Genomic DNA, 18,183 nt, shown 5'->3' with positions numbered 1-18,183 from the left:
CACAGCTGCTGCTGTGAGGAGAAGCTGCCTGCAGATCCCCATGGTAGTGGGGCAAGTGTGATATTCCTGAGGCTTCTGTGCTGCTAGTGTGTGACCTGTGGAAGTAGGGAGGATTTTGTTGGTGAAGTCAGGCTGGGCCCTGGTGAGCTGTGTCCCTCCAACAGCAGCTCGTGCTAGGGTGGAGGGCACCGTGGTGCTTCCCTGCTGGTCCATGCCTCAGCTGGGTCTCTGCCATCTGCTTCGTGTAAAAGGACAGGACACAGGCAAGGCCATAGATGATCTGGTTTTTGAGACACATTGCTCCTGCAAGCCCCCAAGAGGACTGTTTTGAGCTGTCAGGAGGACTTTATGGGTGAGTTGCTCCCCATGGAGTCACATTGCTGCTGCCTGGGTTGGGAGGCAAGGCTGCTCCTCACATAAAATCTTCATGTCAGCAACTACTTGGCTCCAGCAACCAGAGCTGCCTAACTGTAAGATTTTTCCACTGTTGTTTTATACTATGTCCGTGCAAAACTATTTGGCAAAATATTTCATTATTTAATTTTGTGGTAATGTTCATGTGTGATGAAATACTTAGTATTGTAAGATACAGTTTCAAATTAAAATACTTACTTACAAGTATTGAAATACTTGAGGGCATCCCAGAGTGCAGGCACAGTTGTGTGTGTATCAAGGTACTCATAATGATGCATTTTACTCCTCTGAATTACTGATCTATCTATTAGCAGCCTGTTTATGTTACAGTTTGGGGCACATGAGGAAGAATGTCTGTGGCTTGCCAAGTGAGTCAATTCAGTGTTTATAATTTCTTGGTGATTTGCCAGGCAAACATCTGTGCCAAGTTTAGTTTCTCATGTGATCAGGAAGTGATACAGCAGGATGCACTGAGGACTTCCCCGGCTGTCTCCCCTCAGCACCCTGACAGGAATGTGGCAATTGTCTTATGCTTTAAAGTAGAAATTTTCAAAGGCATGTAGAGCTAAATCTCAAATAGATGTCACTGACGTTCCCTTTGAAAGTCTGATGTTTTCCCTTTTTGTTTCCTTTCAAGCTCAAATAAGCACTTTTTAAAAGGAGTTACCCAATCCCTGGGCATGTGTCCTCCTATGAATGTTTGCTTACAACACTTATTCCTGTTGCTCCCCTGTGTGTGTATTAGTGTCACTATTTAATTTCTCCTCGGATTATAGGTGTGGAATAAAGTACTGAACTTGCCTTGCTGGGCCAAATTGGCATCATAGCATTGAATCAACCCATGAGCCCTTGTGCACTATTGGAAATGGGAAGCATCAGCTTAAGTATCATTGCTGTTTAAAGTTTTGGATTCCTCTTACATGGTTTGGAAAGGAATAAGGGGGATCATTCAAGTTGACCTCACGTGGAGAGCTCCTGTGAACTGTGAGTCTTCCTGCAAATATAATATGAGGGCGTTGGATACTTATGTATATTGTTTTATTTCCAAACATAACAAGTAGTTGCAGTGAGTTGGTTCTTTTACACTGATGTGTGTGCATATGCTCTTGTGGGAACCAGCCACCAGAAAATATTTTCCTGTAATAACTGTCACGTGATTTTGAAAAATCACCTTTGTACTTCTTTTTTTGTTTTATTTTTTGTTTTGTTTTTTAAGAAGACTAGATATGGTTTCTATATTTCATACTTGCAGAAAATACATGTTATTTGCCACTGGAAATAATAAGAGAACTTCATTCACTTCTCAAACTTGGATGGTAAATTTTATAGGGTTTTTTTCGTAAACTTCTTTTTGTTCCCTTTTATTGCACATACATGTTTCTTAGCTTCTTTCAGAAATTATCTTTGGAATGGGACTGTGTTTGGAGTAGAAGTTCTTTAAAAGGAAGAACATGGGCTTGACTTAGCAAGTGAAATATTGCAGGATGTTTTTTGCAAGAGCATTTCTGCCCATCTGTTGTTTGGTATTTTATGACAAGCAACTGTCACTTGGACTCTTCAGCCTCTTGAGAGTGTGGAGATTTTTTGCTTCTTGAAGCACATCACCACTCTGTCAATAAATAAGCAGAGTGACTCTACTCTGCTATATTTGAATATTCCAGGATTTGGCACCGATCTTACTAGAGGACAGAAGTGTGGCTGCTGCTGCAGATATTCTATTTGATCCCATGTCAATCATGTATTTGAGTTTATATTACTTTGTCTTCATTTCTACTCCTCTAGTACTTTTAGAAGTTCTTGATTTATCTCTACGCTCTACCTGAGCTCTAAAATGGGAACAAATTTAACTTATCCAGGCTGCAGAGAAGCTTTTCCTGGTGCTTTTTTGCCCTATTTGTCTGTGGAAGCAGAGAAATAATATATTTCAAAATCATGTATTCCCCATAATGTGCCTTGCTGTGTTTCAGGTCAGCTGAATACTGAAATACAGGAACTGTGGATAAGCCTGCTGTCCATTAGCATTAGGAACATCCCCAGTTGCAGTAGCTGCCCATTAGAAATGTCTGCCAAAGAACTGAAACAGCCATTCTTCATTTGTCCTTCCACGGTGCCCTTTCCTACTTACTTCTTTTTTTCTTTTAGCTCCTTTATAAAAAAAAACAACCCAAAATCTTGATGAATTTTGGATGTTTTTCTCCTTTTATTTAATGTCAGGGTAAATTAAAAAGAAATATATAAATTTTGCTGCCATTTGCTGTTGGCTGAATTTGTTTTAATAAGGCAGAGAAGCTCAAGTCTCTGTCACCAGGGCTCAGGATAGAGCATGTCTGGAAATAAAAGACTGGCTAGTGTGTGTCTGAGACTGAACCAAAAGCACAAGTGAAAGTGAAGCTACTGCAGCACATAAAGCTTGTCACTGCTGTTGGGGAACAGCATCTGCCTGCTTTGGGCCCGCTGTGAACTTGGCCAGACAAAATAGGTGGAAGGGCAGAAGGTGAGGAATGTCTGCATCCTATCATGAATTGGAGGAAATGACTGTCTGCGCTCCGTGCGCTGGTGGGCTCTGCATCCTGCTGGCAGCCTGGCTAGCGCTGCAGGACACTGCACAAGGAGGAGTGAATTTAGCTCTGGTGTTTAAAATAGCTCCTAGGGATGAGAAGAAGCACTTCAAAAATATGCTGTGGGTTTTCTGTTGGCTTTCTTAAACTAACTGGAAACTTTCTGCTTTCTTTCAGGAGCGTTTTTTACTCTGGAAACATTGCTGCTAAAAAACTCCAAATAGGAGGAGTAAATCCACTCAGCTTGTCAGGTCACTGCCTCAGTGTAACGGTGCTTTCATGAGGTGACATTGGGCCAAAGTCAACTTTTCTTTCTCCTTTGTAAACCTGCAGCCAAGCAATGGGCCAGAAAATCTCAGGGAGCATAAAGTCTGTGGATGTGAGGGAGCCCCCTTATAGACCCGTGAAACGAGAGCTGAGAGGCCCGGATTTCTGCAAGCCTGCACGCCTGGACATGCTGTTGGATATGCCCCCTGCCAAGCTGGAGGTCCAGTACAAACACGCTTGGAATAACGAAGATCGCTCGTTAAATATATTTGTAAAGGAGGATGATAAACTGACTTTTCACAGACACCCGGTGGCCCAAAGCACAGATTGCATCCGGGGCAAGGTGGGCTACACGCGGGGCCTGCACGTGTGGCAGATCCACTGGCCCACGAGGCAGCGGGGGACTCACGCCGTGGTGGGCGTCTCCACGGCCGACGCGCCGCTGCACTCGGTGGGATACACGTCCTTGGTTGGTAGCAACAACGAATCCTGGGGCTGGGATCTGGGGCGCAACAAACTCTACCACAACTGTAAAAACCAGCCCGGGGTCACGTACCCCGTCTTTTTAGAACCAGATGAGTCTTTTGTACTCCCAGACTCCTTACTGGTGGTTTTGGATATGGATGAAGGGACGCTTAGCTTCATGGTCGATGGACAGTATCTTGGAGTGGCCTTCAGAGGACTAAAAGGGAAAAAACTTTACCCCATAGTCAGTGCAGTTTGGGGGCACTGTGAAATTACAATGAGATACATCAACGGACTTGACCGTAAGTGTTACCACATTTGCTTGTTACCCTCTCAATTTTTCTCATGTAGGGGTTTTTCTTTCTCCTTTTGCTGTGGACAGTATGCTGGGGGGAGCAGATGGTTCAGCTGCAAGGAGACTGCACCCCGTATTTACTGCCCACAATGAATATATCTCTGTGTCTTTTAATACATGGTATGGATTGTGTCAAAATACCTTCTTTTTTGACAGGCAGAGTGGCAAGAATTCTATGTCCAAAGAAACTGAACAGGCTGAGAAAAAGATATTGAGAAACTTCCTGGGTATATTGAACAGTACAACTCTTGTTTACTGGAGGATATGTTTTAAATCTGTGGTTTCCAAAGAGGATTTGTGGATCCTGTAAAAATTTCCTGTAGTAGTGGAAACTCTTACATAGTGTGCATAAACATACTTGAAGACTGGCCAGACAACTTTCTTTCTGTAGTTGCCTTCTCAGAACCCTCAGAAGAAGCTGTGGATCCCCAAGAATCTGGAAACTCAGGTCAAATACTGCTTTCAGCAGTTTTTCTGAAAGAGAGCTGTGTTCCTTAGTTCATTTCAGAAGGTACTCTCTCAGGGTATTGTCCAGAAATCCAGGTTTTTGGATAAGCATGAGCTATTTCTGATATAACACAGTAACAGTTAACGAAATTGTTACATAACAAGGAGAAGCATGTTGCTGTTGTGACCCCCCAAGCAGTGGCCCAGCAGAAGGTGAGTGGCAGAAGTGGGTCCTGTCCAGTTCTCCATGCACAGGAATGTGTGGGCTCTGCCTGAGCCAAATTCACACACAGGAGCATGCACTGCCTCAGAATTCCCTGAACTGAGCCAACTTGCAGGCACAGTGGGTAGGCTATTGGCACACAAAAACAGGACCCAAAATTTCTGTTTGGGTGATCTTTAGTTCACTTATTCCTTCATGGTAGCTAAATTCAAAGAACATACTTTGAATAATACTTCTGTTTCCTTAGAGGATGTAACTAGAGATGTTAAAAGCAGGGGATCTGTTGCATGGCAGGGCTCAGTAGCTGCTGATAGAGCCCAGGGACCCCTTGCTGGTGAGGGCCACATCCTGCAAGAAGGGATGCTATTCACTGTCAGCTTCTCAGCTGCTGGAAGCTGGGGAATAAAGGAACGGAAAAGGTAAAAAATGGAACTTGCTTTTTGTTTAAAACTGTATTATCTGATGTGTAGTAGGAGCTACAAATATATAGAAAAAATAATAGATGACTGGGCAACATTTTCATGTTATTTTGGGCTCTTCGAATGAAACTTGGTCTTTCAAGAATGCAGAAAGAGCAAGTGTTCAACACCTGACTTTTATTAGTAATTTCTAAAAGAATTTACTATCCTTTTCCATTAGGATGGAGTGGTCTACGTCTTTTTTCTGTCAAAAATTAATTCTCTGCTCAGTAACCTTATATCTGACATACCAAGTAGAAATAAAATTAAATAGCTCAACCCTGCTTAACATTACCTTTTCTAAACATCTGTACTAAGCTCTGGGAAAAAGACTTTTTATCCACAGAAGCCCTGCAGGTTTTACAGCTGATGCTAAACAACAGCTTCCCAAGTGCTTTCATACAGGGGAATATCCACGGATCTTAAGTATTTTGCAATTACTCAGTCATTGCAGAATGATGTGCTGACAGTCTTTTTCTTGGCTTGTGGGGGAGAGACACTTTTGCAAACTGAGTATTTGTTTGTGAAAGCAGTTTTTTGTAATACTGTGAATATCTGCCAAACTAAGCAAAGTACAGCTCAGATTGGTCCGTCACATCCACACAAGGAATTGTTCTGCATTACTTTTGTAGCTTTCACAGGGCTGCTCATGGGAGCTCTAGGAAGATCAAAACACCGGAGGAGGATGTGAATGAGTTCGGTAGAAATTATAGAATAAAAGGGACTAAGTGAGAAGGATAGCTGTGGTCTGTGAGATGGCAGAAAGAAAAATTCCCATCTGGTTTCTCATGGGATAATTTTGCTGGAAGAGGCAGGATATCCCTGAGAAAGTCAAAGTCTCTATTATTTTTAAGCACATGAACCCGTGGATAAAAGTAAACTTGTGAACTAAACTTTTATGTAAGCCTGAGTGTTAATCTGATCATGTGAAGAGGAAGTTTAAAGCCACTTTGCCATGGGGCATTTTGACATCCTGGAATCACCTCCTTTGTTATCACATATTCACTGATTCATTACTGTCCTGCAACAAAAACAGCATTCAAGAAACCAAATGAGCTTGTTTAGCTGGTGCTGCAGAGCAAACACTGTCTCTTTACCACTAAAGGTGTTTCTATCCAGGCAGCCCTTGTGCAACAGTACAAGTTTGGCTGTGGCACTCTCCATGTTTGCTCTCATTGCACTTTTGATTGCAGGTTTTTATAATTGCTTGTTCTTGTGAAAATCAAAGCAAGTATTGAAGAGCAGTTGTGTTCACAAATTTAAATACATTTGAACATATATGTATGTGGGGAGTTGTTACTGTTTGATTCCTCTCTAATATTACCAAGCTCTTCTTTTTCTCCCCTTTTTTTCCCCTAATCTTTCTTTTCCTCCCCACCCCCGCGCCATTCCCTGGAAGTATTTCCTACTCCTGAGTGCAGCTTTTGGTAGATCTGGCCATAAAAACTTAGCTGGTCTTGAAGCTGCTGTCAAATAGTGCCTCATAACTTTCTCTTCAGTGATTGATTGTTGCCATTCAGAATGCAAACCACAGCTTGTGATGGTTGTTTGTGTGGAGTCCTGCAGGGCAAGCAGAGACCTCCATGGCAGGGATTTGTAGTGTTTTCAATACTTGCTGCTTAAATTGAAGACCTCTGAATACATTAAAGGCCTGTGTATTTCAGTTGCTTGGCAAAGAGTGAAAGGCTTGCAGGAATGGGAGAGTGAAAGGCTCAGATGATGGCTTTCATGCAGCTGCAATGAACTTAAACATACGTCACAGATGATGCAGACTTCCAAGTGTGTTAATTACTGCAGGGATGGCAGATTCACAGGAGGATAAGGCTGCAGGTCAAAGATCAAGGACCTGTGTGCCCTCTGGACTCTGGATATTGCTCCTAGAATAATGCTGTAATTAAAATCAGTTGTACTTCTGCCAGCTGCATCTGATAACCACAGTATTCTGCTTCAGAAACTACCTTGAACATCATATGATGATGCTCTGTGACTTTACACAAGAAATTTTTCCCTTTTTTTATTCTAAGAGACTTGGAATTGCAAATGTTTTCAGGGTTTGGGAGGAAAGGCATAGGGACAGGATAGAGAGTGCTCATAATAAGTACATTGAGTTCTTCCCAGCACAGACTCCTTTGGTAAATGCTATCAGTACCTATCACACTGATGTTTGCCCAGTTTCTAAACTGGACAGAAGACAGAATTTTACATCAGTCTTCTGAATTACTGCCTATTGCAGTAATTAACATAAAAGCAGTAAATGTTACTTTTCAGATCAGGGTATGTGCTTGTTTACAAAAAAAAAATGGTCTATTTATATCTGGTGTCTGATGAGGAGTCCTGGAGACTATTTATAGACAGGAACAGAGAAATAGCCAAACACTTCTGTGTAAATGTACATTGCAGATCATGACTGATCCATTAGTGTTTAAACAAAGCATTGGGAGGACAATCCATATAACAATGCTGTGATGGAAAACTTGGTCATTGAGTAGGTAAACTGAACTCATTGCAGTGCTTGCACTAAACCTCCCATAGTCCTTACTCAATTCTGAAAATAATTGTTGAGCTCAGGAAGTTGGAATCATTTGTCTCAGAAGAGGAGTATAATTTATGGAGAACATTTGTCTGTACCCATTTGTATTTTATTGTTCTTGTAGGATGTGGCCATCACCAGCAAGGGGTCCCTGGGCTCTATCAGCAGCTACTGAGCCCTGCCATGCAACAGATCCCCTGCTTTTAACATCTCTAGTTACAGCTTCTAAGGAAACAGAAGTATTATTCAAAGTATGTTCTTTGAATTTAGCTACCATGAAAGAATAAGTGAACTAAAGATCACCCAAACAGAAATTTTGGGTCCTGTTTTTGTGTGCCAATAGCCTGCTCACTCTGCCTGTGAGTTGGCTCAGTTCAGGGAGTTCTGAGGCAGTGCATGCTCCTGTGTGTGAATTGGGCCCAGGAAGAGTAGAGCAAATTCCTGCATCCTGGGTTGCCTGGGGAAAGGATGCTGATCCCTGTGGCTCCCTCCTCTCTTGGCTGCTGGGGCACTTGCAGCTCCAGGGAGGAGCTGGGGGTTGTTCTGTATTGAAGGGGGAGAGAGGGAGGGAAGGAGAGGGCTCAGTGCACATCCTCTCTGCTTGCTGCTACAGCTGCAGAAGTGTGGGAACCCAGCACATCCCTCTGGCTGCCCTGGATGTCTCGAGACCCTGGCAGGGGGCTCAGAGACCTTGGAATGAAGATAAAAACACCTGTGGCTTCAATTTTAGCCTGTGGAAAAAGCTGCCAACTTTTTCTGAGGAATTACACGCCACAAGGGTTTGAGTAGTGTGGAAGTTGAATTAACACAGGGTGAAAAAGTAGCATTTATGGCTTTTTAGAATGCGGTTCCATGGGGACAGGATGGAGGGATCTGGGTGCATCCTGGCCTACTTCTTCTTCTTGTCCTCCATGTCTTGGTGTGATGGTGACACTTTTCTGTTGGTTTAAGGTGGAGACACACTGTCAAACATAAATGATAGATATTGGTACGTTATTGTAAACACAGTACACATAGTTTTTGGTATGAAATATAAACACCGCCCAAGAGAGCAGATAGAATGCCACGGGCCAACCTGCTGAACAGAGCTTAGCAGCTCAGAGAAAGAATGTTATAGATAGAGAAAATAAACAAGCTTGAGAAGCTGACCCTACGCATCCAGACTTCTTTGGCTGTGCAGGCTGGGGAATGAGGACTTTTACACTCTCGGGGTCACCTTGACACCCAGACCCCGAGACAGAAGTTCTGGACTGTGGGGTCTGTTCACTCCTTTTGCTCTCAACTGTGCCAAGATCACAGTGTAACCCTGAAACTCTTCCAGATCTGAGGCTCTGTGTGTTTAGCATTTTGAATTAAAGGTGATGCTTCTAAGCTAAAAGACCAGTCTTGCAGCTATGCACAACTTCTTTCCTCCTTCCTACTATTCTCAGTTTATTTTAATTCACATTGGTCTGTGTCTGACATACCACAATTGTTAGTTATAGACATACACTCTTCCCCTTGGAGGCTTTTTTGCCATAAAGAAATCTAAGTCAAAATTGTGACATTATTAACTGCCAGGAGAAATCCATAATCTCTCATCAAACTCTGGGTTTTCCCCCTAATGGGTTTCAATTAAAATTTTTTAATGGATTTGGTTTTTTGTTTATCTAAACTTGTTTTTATGCCATACGCTATTCATATAATACAAGACTCTGGAGGCTGCAATAGAAATAATGTACTCTGAAAATCCAGCATTGCTAAACCTTAAAAAGGATTTTCCCTACAGACATGCAGTCAGAGGATGAAGCAGCAGCAATTAACCAGCCAATGCTGTGAAGAAGCAATCTTTAACTTTTGAGATAATTTAACAGGAAACAGTATTTTCAGTGCCTGCTTCAGGAGTCAGATAGCTATTTTAGGGTGGTTTTGTCTTCTAAATGCATTCCCCTTCCCTGGATTAAGTGCATTTTTTTGTCCTTTAATCCTAATTTGTTGACACTTTCTAATTAATTCTCAGCCTTTTCCCAGCAGGTTGAAACCACTGTATTGTCACTAGAATATGCCACTCTGCTAAGTGGCTTTTCACCCCAGCCACCCCCTGCCCCTTCTTGGTGGTCTCTGCATTACATCTCTCTCCCAGATACTCTTCATTTATTCAGTCCCCATTTCTTTACTTCCCCAGCTAAGTTTCTCTTCTGTTGCCACACTAAGCAATAATAAATTCTTACCTACCTTGTTTTGTTTTTTTTCCCCTTGTCCCCAACTTCAAGTAGTGCATTTTTGTTATTGGTAATTTTAGATCAGGTGCGGATCATTTCAGATTTAAATGTGTGACTTTAGCTGTAATGATGAATGGGGTTTGTTTTATATAATTTTTTCCTGTTAAGACCTCCAGTGACAGAGTGTAAGACACAAATCAGCTTTAGAGTTAGAAAGTTTTTTGGTTTTATGGTTTGGGAGTTATTTGTGGATTTGGTTTCTTTTTTTTTTTTTTGCAGTCTTGTCTAATTTGTTTATTAGCGAGGGGTCCAGTTATCATTGGGCTAGCACATAAGAAGGTGCTGGGATATTTTCTTTCAAGCTCAATGGTTGCCAAGGCTAAGAGCAGCCACCAGTAGTTCACAGCTGGGCTGTGGATTCTTTGCATCCTGACATACCTAGTGTTTATTACTTCCCTCTCTGTGCCATGGCAACAGCCCAATCTACAGTTTTAAGGAAAAAATGCTTGATAATGTGTTCTGATCATGTTTCCACTGATTTCCCATGTATCCTCTTTTTAAGAAATAAGTACCATAAAGAGCAGTGACTGTAGCTCTCTTCTCAAGATTGAAGTGAACAAGGTACACTGTGAATATTGTACTTATTACACTAAAATAGTAACTTGATAGGCTTACTTAGTTCTTTCATGAATTTGGTCAAGCTACAATGATGGAATTGCTAAGCAATGTAAATTCTCATAGGTTTGTATAAGAAGTAGAAGTTTGTAAAAGACTTATTTTTGGATTTGTTCTATCTGTATTGCTTTTGGGAATTGTAGACTGTAAATCCAAGTTTCAGGGCAAAGGGGGATGCTTCCGTCATTGAGTGAAATGTTTATTGCCAAAATTGCATGTGCTTTTTAAATTTTGACTATTTTCTGTTTCATACATGTTTCCTCATAAGTTATGTTTCTCCTTAAGATATTCCTTTGTCTCTCTTGCCATGGAAGTTTCTACCATTCTGTAATTACAAGCTCTTTTTGCAGATGGCCTCTTTCTCCTAAATCCAGTGTAGCTTCTCTACTAGAGAAGCAGTTAAACAACCTTATTCCTAGTTTGAGCTCAGAGAAAATTCCACTCTAAAAAAGTGTGTTTTGGTTAATGAGTTCCTATACCAGTCTTCATATTATGGCAAAATTTATATTTTTTATGGTAAATTGACAGGCAATGGACCTGAAAATGAGCATGTCCAGAGATGCTGCTGTGCTCTGCGAGTGGTTCTGCTGAAAGTAGTGCTGGTGCTCCTTGTGTACAGGAGAATAAAGCTGCCCTGGCAGTAACACTGTGTGAAATTAATGCTGAGGCTGTGAAGTACTAGGAAGCTGGCAAACAGCAGAATGGGATTTGTTTTTTCTGCTGCGGTAGTTCTGAGTTGGGCAGTCTTGTCCCACTTTCTGGAGATAGGGTTTCACTCTGATAAAAAGCTGTAGGTTCAGCTGCAAGTCATCCTTTTGTACTCACTTTTTCCTCGACTGTTTTCTCCCCCGCCCTGTGTGTCCAGGAGTTGGTGTATTCTGTATTTCCCCAGACAGCCAGTGTGGAAACCCCCAGAGCGTGACAGTCCCTGTGTTCTCAGGTTCAGGTTTGTGTTGCCCTTTGAAGATAAGAGCAGAAAGGCCCTGCTAGCAGGACAGCACTGGATCAAAGCTCCCCCTCATCTGCTTTGATTTGGCAATATTCCTTCAGTCTTTCACTTTAAACTGTTTGGGTTGGGACTGATGATCAAATCTGTCTTCTGGTCTGTTATCAAACCTGATTTTTGCTGAAAACCCTCCAATGCTAGAAGTGTGAGATGGGACATTTCAGTCTTCAGTGCTTTAACTCACTCAGGGTTGAGGCAGAGGAGATGCTGGAAGTTATTGACAGAATTGAACTTCATGTACAAGTACTGAGAGGATGCATTCAGTTGATTGAATGTTAGTTGGTGATGAAATACAGAGGATAAAATGCTGACACTACAAAGATAATGTCTCTTGGTAATTTCCAGTGTAAGCTCAGAGCAGTTAGTCAAGCCTATACCTGTATTTTCCATGGTTAAACTTAAGACAACACATTTCTTTTTCATATGTGTCAAACTCATGTCAATAATAGCAATATAAGAGTATATCTGTGCCTTCTGTGAAAATTTCTTTCTGAAAGTAATGAACTTCCAGATGTGGGATGTTTTGGCTTCCCCTTTCCCTTCCCCTTTTTTCTTCTTTTTTTTTTTTTTTTTTTTTGAGAAGGTTCATATTAGCTCTGTCTCTACCAATTTTTTTATCATTGGTTGGCCAAAAAAATTGCCTTATTCCAGAGAAGCGATTTGTATTAAACCAAAATGTATTATGAGCAAAGTAGGTAACATTAAAAAAAAATTAACTCTTGTATGACAGTTATATTTCTCACAATAGATACTTTATTTTTACAGCGTTTTTCCACCCACTGGAAATGGGAATTCCATTTCTGCATGTGTTGTTTCCAACATGACATTTAAAGACATGGTGCTTCTGCTTCTCAATAAAAATTACTAGGAAATTAATAGTATTCTTGTGTGTGCCACATACCTGTATGTCTATTCATTGTGTAATTGAAGGGGCCACAAAACTTTGAGAGAGCATCTTGAAGCTAAAAACATCTACTTCCTCTTCCTTCTGGTTTCAACAAGTTTGACAGCTACAGTTTATCTGAGCAAGACAAAGTGATTAATTTCTTTTAGATCCTGCTGCATTCCCCGATTTCTTGTAGTGTTTACCTTTCGTATTTTGGTATTCTCTTGCATGAGCCTGTAATTGCTCTCAAAAATCCGTTTCGCTGTCCATCAGAAAAAAAACCCAGAATGTGGAGTTATACTAATGCCCTGTTCACTTGTTCAAAACTGAAGTGCTTTATGCTTCTGAAAGCTCCTAATTTTCAAGTGATTTGTATTATGTAAAATATATTTTGAAGATACTTTTAAAAATATCTTCATGAAAGGAAAAATAATTTTTAAAGGCTTAGGAATCTGGTTTGTTTAGAACCTGGTGCTCAAACAAGCACAGCCAAGCAGTGTGTTTGGGGTTTGTGTGCTGCCAGTGACTGCTTCTCTTCCAACTTTGCTTTTTGAGTTTTTCTATTCTGTGCAGCGTTAACCACCACCCTGATGAATTAACTCATGCACTTAAAATGTTTTGCTATATTTTGACACTGGTGATGTCAAAGGCTCCTACTTCTCATGAAACAAGTGATGTTGGGGTAAGTGACTTGGGTTAGGTTGGTGTGGAATGTGTGCCTTGGCTCCAGAAGAAATACCATTTAATTTCTTGGTTCGTACTGAGTTTCACAGCACTGGAAGGCCTCCTCATCACGTGTGTGGACTCACTCTATCTTTGTTGTTTTAACTACAGCAGTTGCTTTAATGTGCTGTGCTGTAGCTGTGACTCCAGCCCTGCTGCATGCATGCTTGCCATATGTGTAAACAATTTGCTGATTTTAGTGGTATGACCTGCTGGCCTCTGCCTGTATAAACAAATGGAGGCCAAAGTTCAGAGAGATCAGAGGGGAAACTTTAAACATCCTGCAAAATCTGCAGTCCATTAAGTGTACGTTAGTGTTTGGTTACAGCCAATCCTTTTGTACTTTTGAGTAATTTGTTCGTGGCATGTTTGGGAAAGGAGGGATGGCTTCACCTGGGGCTTGGGTTTGCACTGAGAAACCAGCTTCAGTGGTATTTTCTTGGAAAGGGAATGCTCACGGCTGCTTCGCTTTTCATTTAGATTGAGATTTGAAAGAGTTGTGGGGACATTGGCCAAAGGGCTGTAGTGTGCAAAGAATGAATGATATGAGAGGCCTGTGACACAAGCAGCAGAATGAAATGTGTGGCAAAGAAAGGGGAAAAGCAAAGAAAAGTGAGAAATGCAAGCAAAATCTAGAAAGATGTACTTGAAAGAGCAAATGTGAAGAAGGCATTAGAAGGTTTAAAAGGAAGAGAGAAGGCAGACAAGTCTGGAAAGAGGGTTAAAAAAAAGATGCTGAGATTTTGACAGGAAATAAGCCTTTATGTAGTAAGCCAAGTAGCACATGGAAAAGAAAGGTCAGGACTATCCATGCTCTTGAATGGCCAGACATCCCTCCTGTACTTTCTTTACGTTCATCACCACTTTTTCTGGCAGGAGCTCTGAGTCCAACCCTCAGCTGTGTGGTGTTAAGCTCAGCCACGCTGAGCTTCCCTGGCCATTGCTTGTAGCTGCTTGTTACTTTTTTGTAAAGTGGGCTAAGAGCCTGTATAAGTCAAATAAACTGATGTATGCTCTCTGTGTTCTTAGTGTGAACTTCGCAGGAATCACTGTGATACTATTGGCATCTCCCAGGATTTTTGTTATTCATGACTTTACAACTGAAGTTTTCAATTTGAGTAGAAATGAGGGAACTGTTAATATTTCTGGATCTGAGAGGCTAAATTAACCCTGCATATTTTTGAGTGACATATTCTTGATTTCTGGTGGACTTTTATAAGTTTTTAAATGGGTTTTTCCCCCTAGTTTTCTGAACTTACTGTAAATTTAAATCTGTTACTTCTGTGTTATAGATCTTGTGTCCTCTAAAATAATGTGCTAAACTTCCAGGTGTAGCTGATCATCAGGAAGATGTTCGAGGCATTTTATAATTTCATTTCAAGAATAAAGCAGAAATGAAATAATCTGTGATGCAAATGTTTTCAGAATCCTGCATGTAACTTGATGTACTTGAAACACTGGAGTTCCAGCCTTTTAGCATCATCCCCAGCAGCATTTCTGATACTAAACTCTGATAACATCTCTGAAATGCAACTCTGTTAAATGTGCAGCATCTGTATGCAAGCAGCAGCTTCCTGAGAATGTGATATTTTTCCTAAATCACTTATGCAGAGAAAGTTCCAGACTTCCTCTGGCCCATTTTTCCCAAACACCTTTAATACATAATGCATACATAGGCTATAATCTTAAAACGTTCATGAAAATAAGTTTGTCTTTAAAACAGAACAGAGCAGGAACAAACCAGGATGGTTTGGACTTGGTACCAAAGGGGTGATGCTTTCAGCAGCTTCCCTGGCCACAGAGCAGCAGTTCTGTACTCCTGTGGCTGTTGATGCCTCAGCTCCTGGCTGGGTTGCAGGTGAGGTGCTGCACACAGGAGCAGTTAGTGGTGACAGCTCTGCAGAGAAGGAGCTGCAGGAGGAACTGGCCAGGAATTGACTGAAACAGAAAAACGAGTTCGGGGAGGGGTGTCTGGCAGTTTGGCTGCTGTCAGAGGTTCTCTCCTGGAGGGGGAAGCAGACCCTCTGTCCGTGCTGCTCTAGAGCAAGAGGAGCCATTGCACTGTTGTGGTGTCTGGGTTTCTCAGCAGCCCACAGCAAAGTCCTGGTCACCAAATGCCACAGCTCCAAGGAAGTTCTCACCAGCTGGAACCATCATCTGCTTTCTGTTCCCCAGATTATTGTGCTGATAGAAACTTCCTTAAAATGGCAATACACCAAAGAAACATTTTGTGTATGAAATGTGAAGATAAAATCTAAGGGTCACTGTGGTACACTAAATCACTTACTCCCCATGATTGTGAATAACTGTAATTTTGGTTTAACAGCAATTTACTGTAAGTTACTTATTTGCTTTATAAGACATCTTAACAAATAGGCATGTTATGTTAAATAGGAAAAAGGTTTGCTTTCTTAGGTAAAAAATAACAAAACATTTTGTAGAATTATTTATTTTCCCAATCACTGACAATTCCTTACAATAATAAATGGCATTGTTTGCTATTTTCCCCTCTTGTATGTTTAGCTACCCTTATAAGCAGGATAAGCTGTAGACCCAAAACCCTATCAACTTCAGCTTTTTCTTGTTTTGTTCTCAGTACACAATTGCCTTCACAGTGGTGATTTTTTAAAAAAGAGATTAGGCTTTTAAACTAGAACTTTGGCTAACTCTGCAGTATTAGTTTATGAAGTAATGCATTAAAGGAGGTGTTTGGTAGGAGCTGCTGTTGGAGCAGGTGAAAATGAAAATCCACTGCTCTCTGTACTTGGGAAGTTGCTCAGTACTACAAAAAGAAGAAAACCACATTTATATAACCAAAACAAGAGCGCACATTAAGTGTAAAAAAACTTTGTTCTGTGGGCATTTAGGATTAAGATTTTGAGCCAAAAAGGCAGATGGTAAATCCATTTCCCAATGCTAATCTGACAGTAATGTTCTGATCCTCTGTGGAGCTCAGCAATGCTGTGTGCTCCTCTAAAATCCAATGGCTGCTGGAATGTGGTATTTTCTTGTGCAAGAAAGTCTTCTCTGCTTTAGCTGGAGATGGAGAAATGTCTCCTTCTAGGGAGCAGGTGGGCAATACTGTTTCTCAAGTTTCTCTGCAGGCAGTATGATGACACGTTTTTTTTTCAGGAGTTGGGGAAGAAAAGTTCTTTGGTGTCCTTCTCTGAGTGTACAGCTGTAAGCTGTCTTTCACTCATTCTTTCCTTTCTTTAATCTGCAAATGATACTGTCTTTATTTGCACAGATTTGAAAAATGGGCTCTGATCAGCTGCTTCTGCCAGCTGTTTTGCAAAAACAGTATTTTAAAATAGTCTTTTGAGCTAAAATGTGAAAAATGACCTTTGAAGAAATTGGAGTAAACCAAGTGAGTTATACAAATGCAGTGGTGCAAAGCTGTCTAGTGTGTCTTGAACACAACCATCTTTTACTTGATCCCCTGAATAAACTCTAAAATTCTTGTGTTTTTAGAAAAAGAACTGTTTACTTTGACTGTCAAGAAGTCACTAGTTTTGTTTAATGTGGAAAATCTTGATAAAGCTGATTCAGTTGTAGATCAGTCCTTCAGCCTTGCAGAATAAGGAGGAGCCAAAGAGATTGATTTTCAGGTAGTAGATGGGGGAGGTACTGACTAAAGGCCCTTCTGGATCTTCTTGCTGCCACTTCTTTGAAAGACCTGTTCTTCTGTTTCTCTGTCCAAGTTAGTTGCAGTCACAGGATTTTAGGGGCTCTTTGGTTTTGTTTGACAGCTCTTGCTCTGTTCTAACTAGACTGCAGAAAATGTATAAGCAAAGGGAGCCTTTTCACAGAAGGGCTGATGTTCTGTATTACACGACACATCCAAAGAATGAAGTGTTCTGGATTAAGCAGGATTATTATATCTGTGATTTTTCAGATCTTTATCTGGGTTTTTTTAGGTAAGAAGTTCCACATTTGGCCACATTATAATTTTACAAATAAGCTTCTGCAGACAAACTATCAATGTCCCAAATGGGCCATCCAAGATGAATGGTACATATATTTCAGAGATATATAGCTAGATATAGATATCTATATCTGTGTGTGTGTGTGTGTATTAGGGCCTTTCTTCAAATTCTCATAGAACACATTCAGCTATTTTTGGAAAAGTGAAACCAAATCCTTTATTAAACACGTAATTGTGTGGTGCAGACAGCAGTCTCCAAAGATGGTACTCCTCTCTTTGCCAGGCAATTGCAGCAGGGAATTCGATGCCTCCTGGGGCACTTCTGCCAGCGGTCTCCAGTCGTTTCCTGCCTCAAAGGGAAAAACAAGGAGCAGTAAATGATTTCTGGTTTTAATTAGGCTGAGAACGATTCGTGCCCTGAAGGATGTTAGGAGAGACAGTCATTAAGTGTAGTGTCCCTGGAGGCATTTCCTGCCCTGTCCGGGATTTGCTGGGGTGCACCATCTCTTCTGGCTTTGTTTTGTGGTGACTCTGTAGCCCTTATCTGGTCTTTTGTGTTCAGGCTACAGCAATTCTCACATCTCTCCTGTTGACACCTCAGACCTGCTTTGGCTGTGCTTTTGTATTTATCTAGATGTTCCAGTTGAGAAAACATGTATATTTTCAATTATCTATTCCACATTATGTACAACAGAGTCCACTACAGAGGACACCTCATCTAGTTTGTGCTTCCATTGATCCAGGCTGGAGATTTAGTGTTCAGATAAAGATTAAGTTAAAAATCTAACAAGAATTTGGGCTTTTGATACTAGAAACTGTAACAAGGGATAAGTACGATTAGACAGGTGAATATATATGACAATTATTTCATGAAAAGGAATGTAACGCTTTTTAGTTGTCTGAAGGTGGGAATGTGTGGGAGTAAGGGCAGTCCAATATTTGGCAGTTTTGAAATTACTTCAGAGAAACTGATGAAAGAATCCGTTCTGAAAGTCTTGTATGTTGGTGAAGTTGAGCAGTTCTTTTGGGAACCTTCTTTAAAAACAGGCA

At 41.0% G+C, this 18,183-nt stretch overlaps 1 protein-coding gene across 6 annotated transcripts in view; it reads left to right on the top strand.

Moving 5' to 3' along the window:
- The window catches only part of SPSB4 (splA/ryanodine receptor domain and SOCS box containing 4), a 158,429-nt gene that overhangs the window by 97,364 nt on the left and 42,882 nt on the right, over positions 1-18,183 (top strand). For 5 of the 6 annotated variants that reach the window (XM_030280529.4, XM_072933582.1, XM_030280532.4 and 2 more), the window contains one exon: positions 3,150-4,006. In XM_030280529.4, the coding sequence (XP_030136389.1) occupies positions 3,313-4,006 (694 nt within the window). In that variant the 5' untranslated portion in view covers positions 3,150-3,312. Of the gene's footprint in view, positions 1-1,250; positions 1,399-3,149; positions 4,007-18,183 lie in introns of those variants that run through there. The other variant, XM_030280531.4, reaches the window with a different exon arrangement.

This window comes from Taeniopygia guttata, chromosome 9 (genome assembly GCF_048771995.1).
Source record: "Taeniopygia guttata chromosome 9, bTaeGut7.mat, whole genome shotgun sequence".
In the NCBI taxonomy this organism is placed as follows: domain Eukaryota; kingdom Metazoa; phylum Chordata; class Aves; order Passeriformes; family Estrildidae; genus Taeniopygia; species Taeniopygia guttata.
Note: the sequence above shows the minus strand (reverse complement) of the source record. Positions and strands in the feature narration are given on the sequence as shown.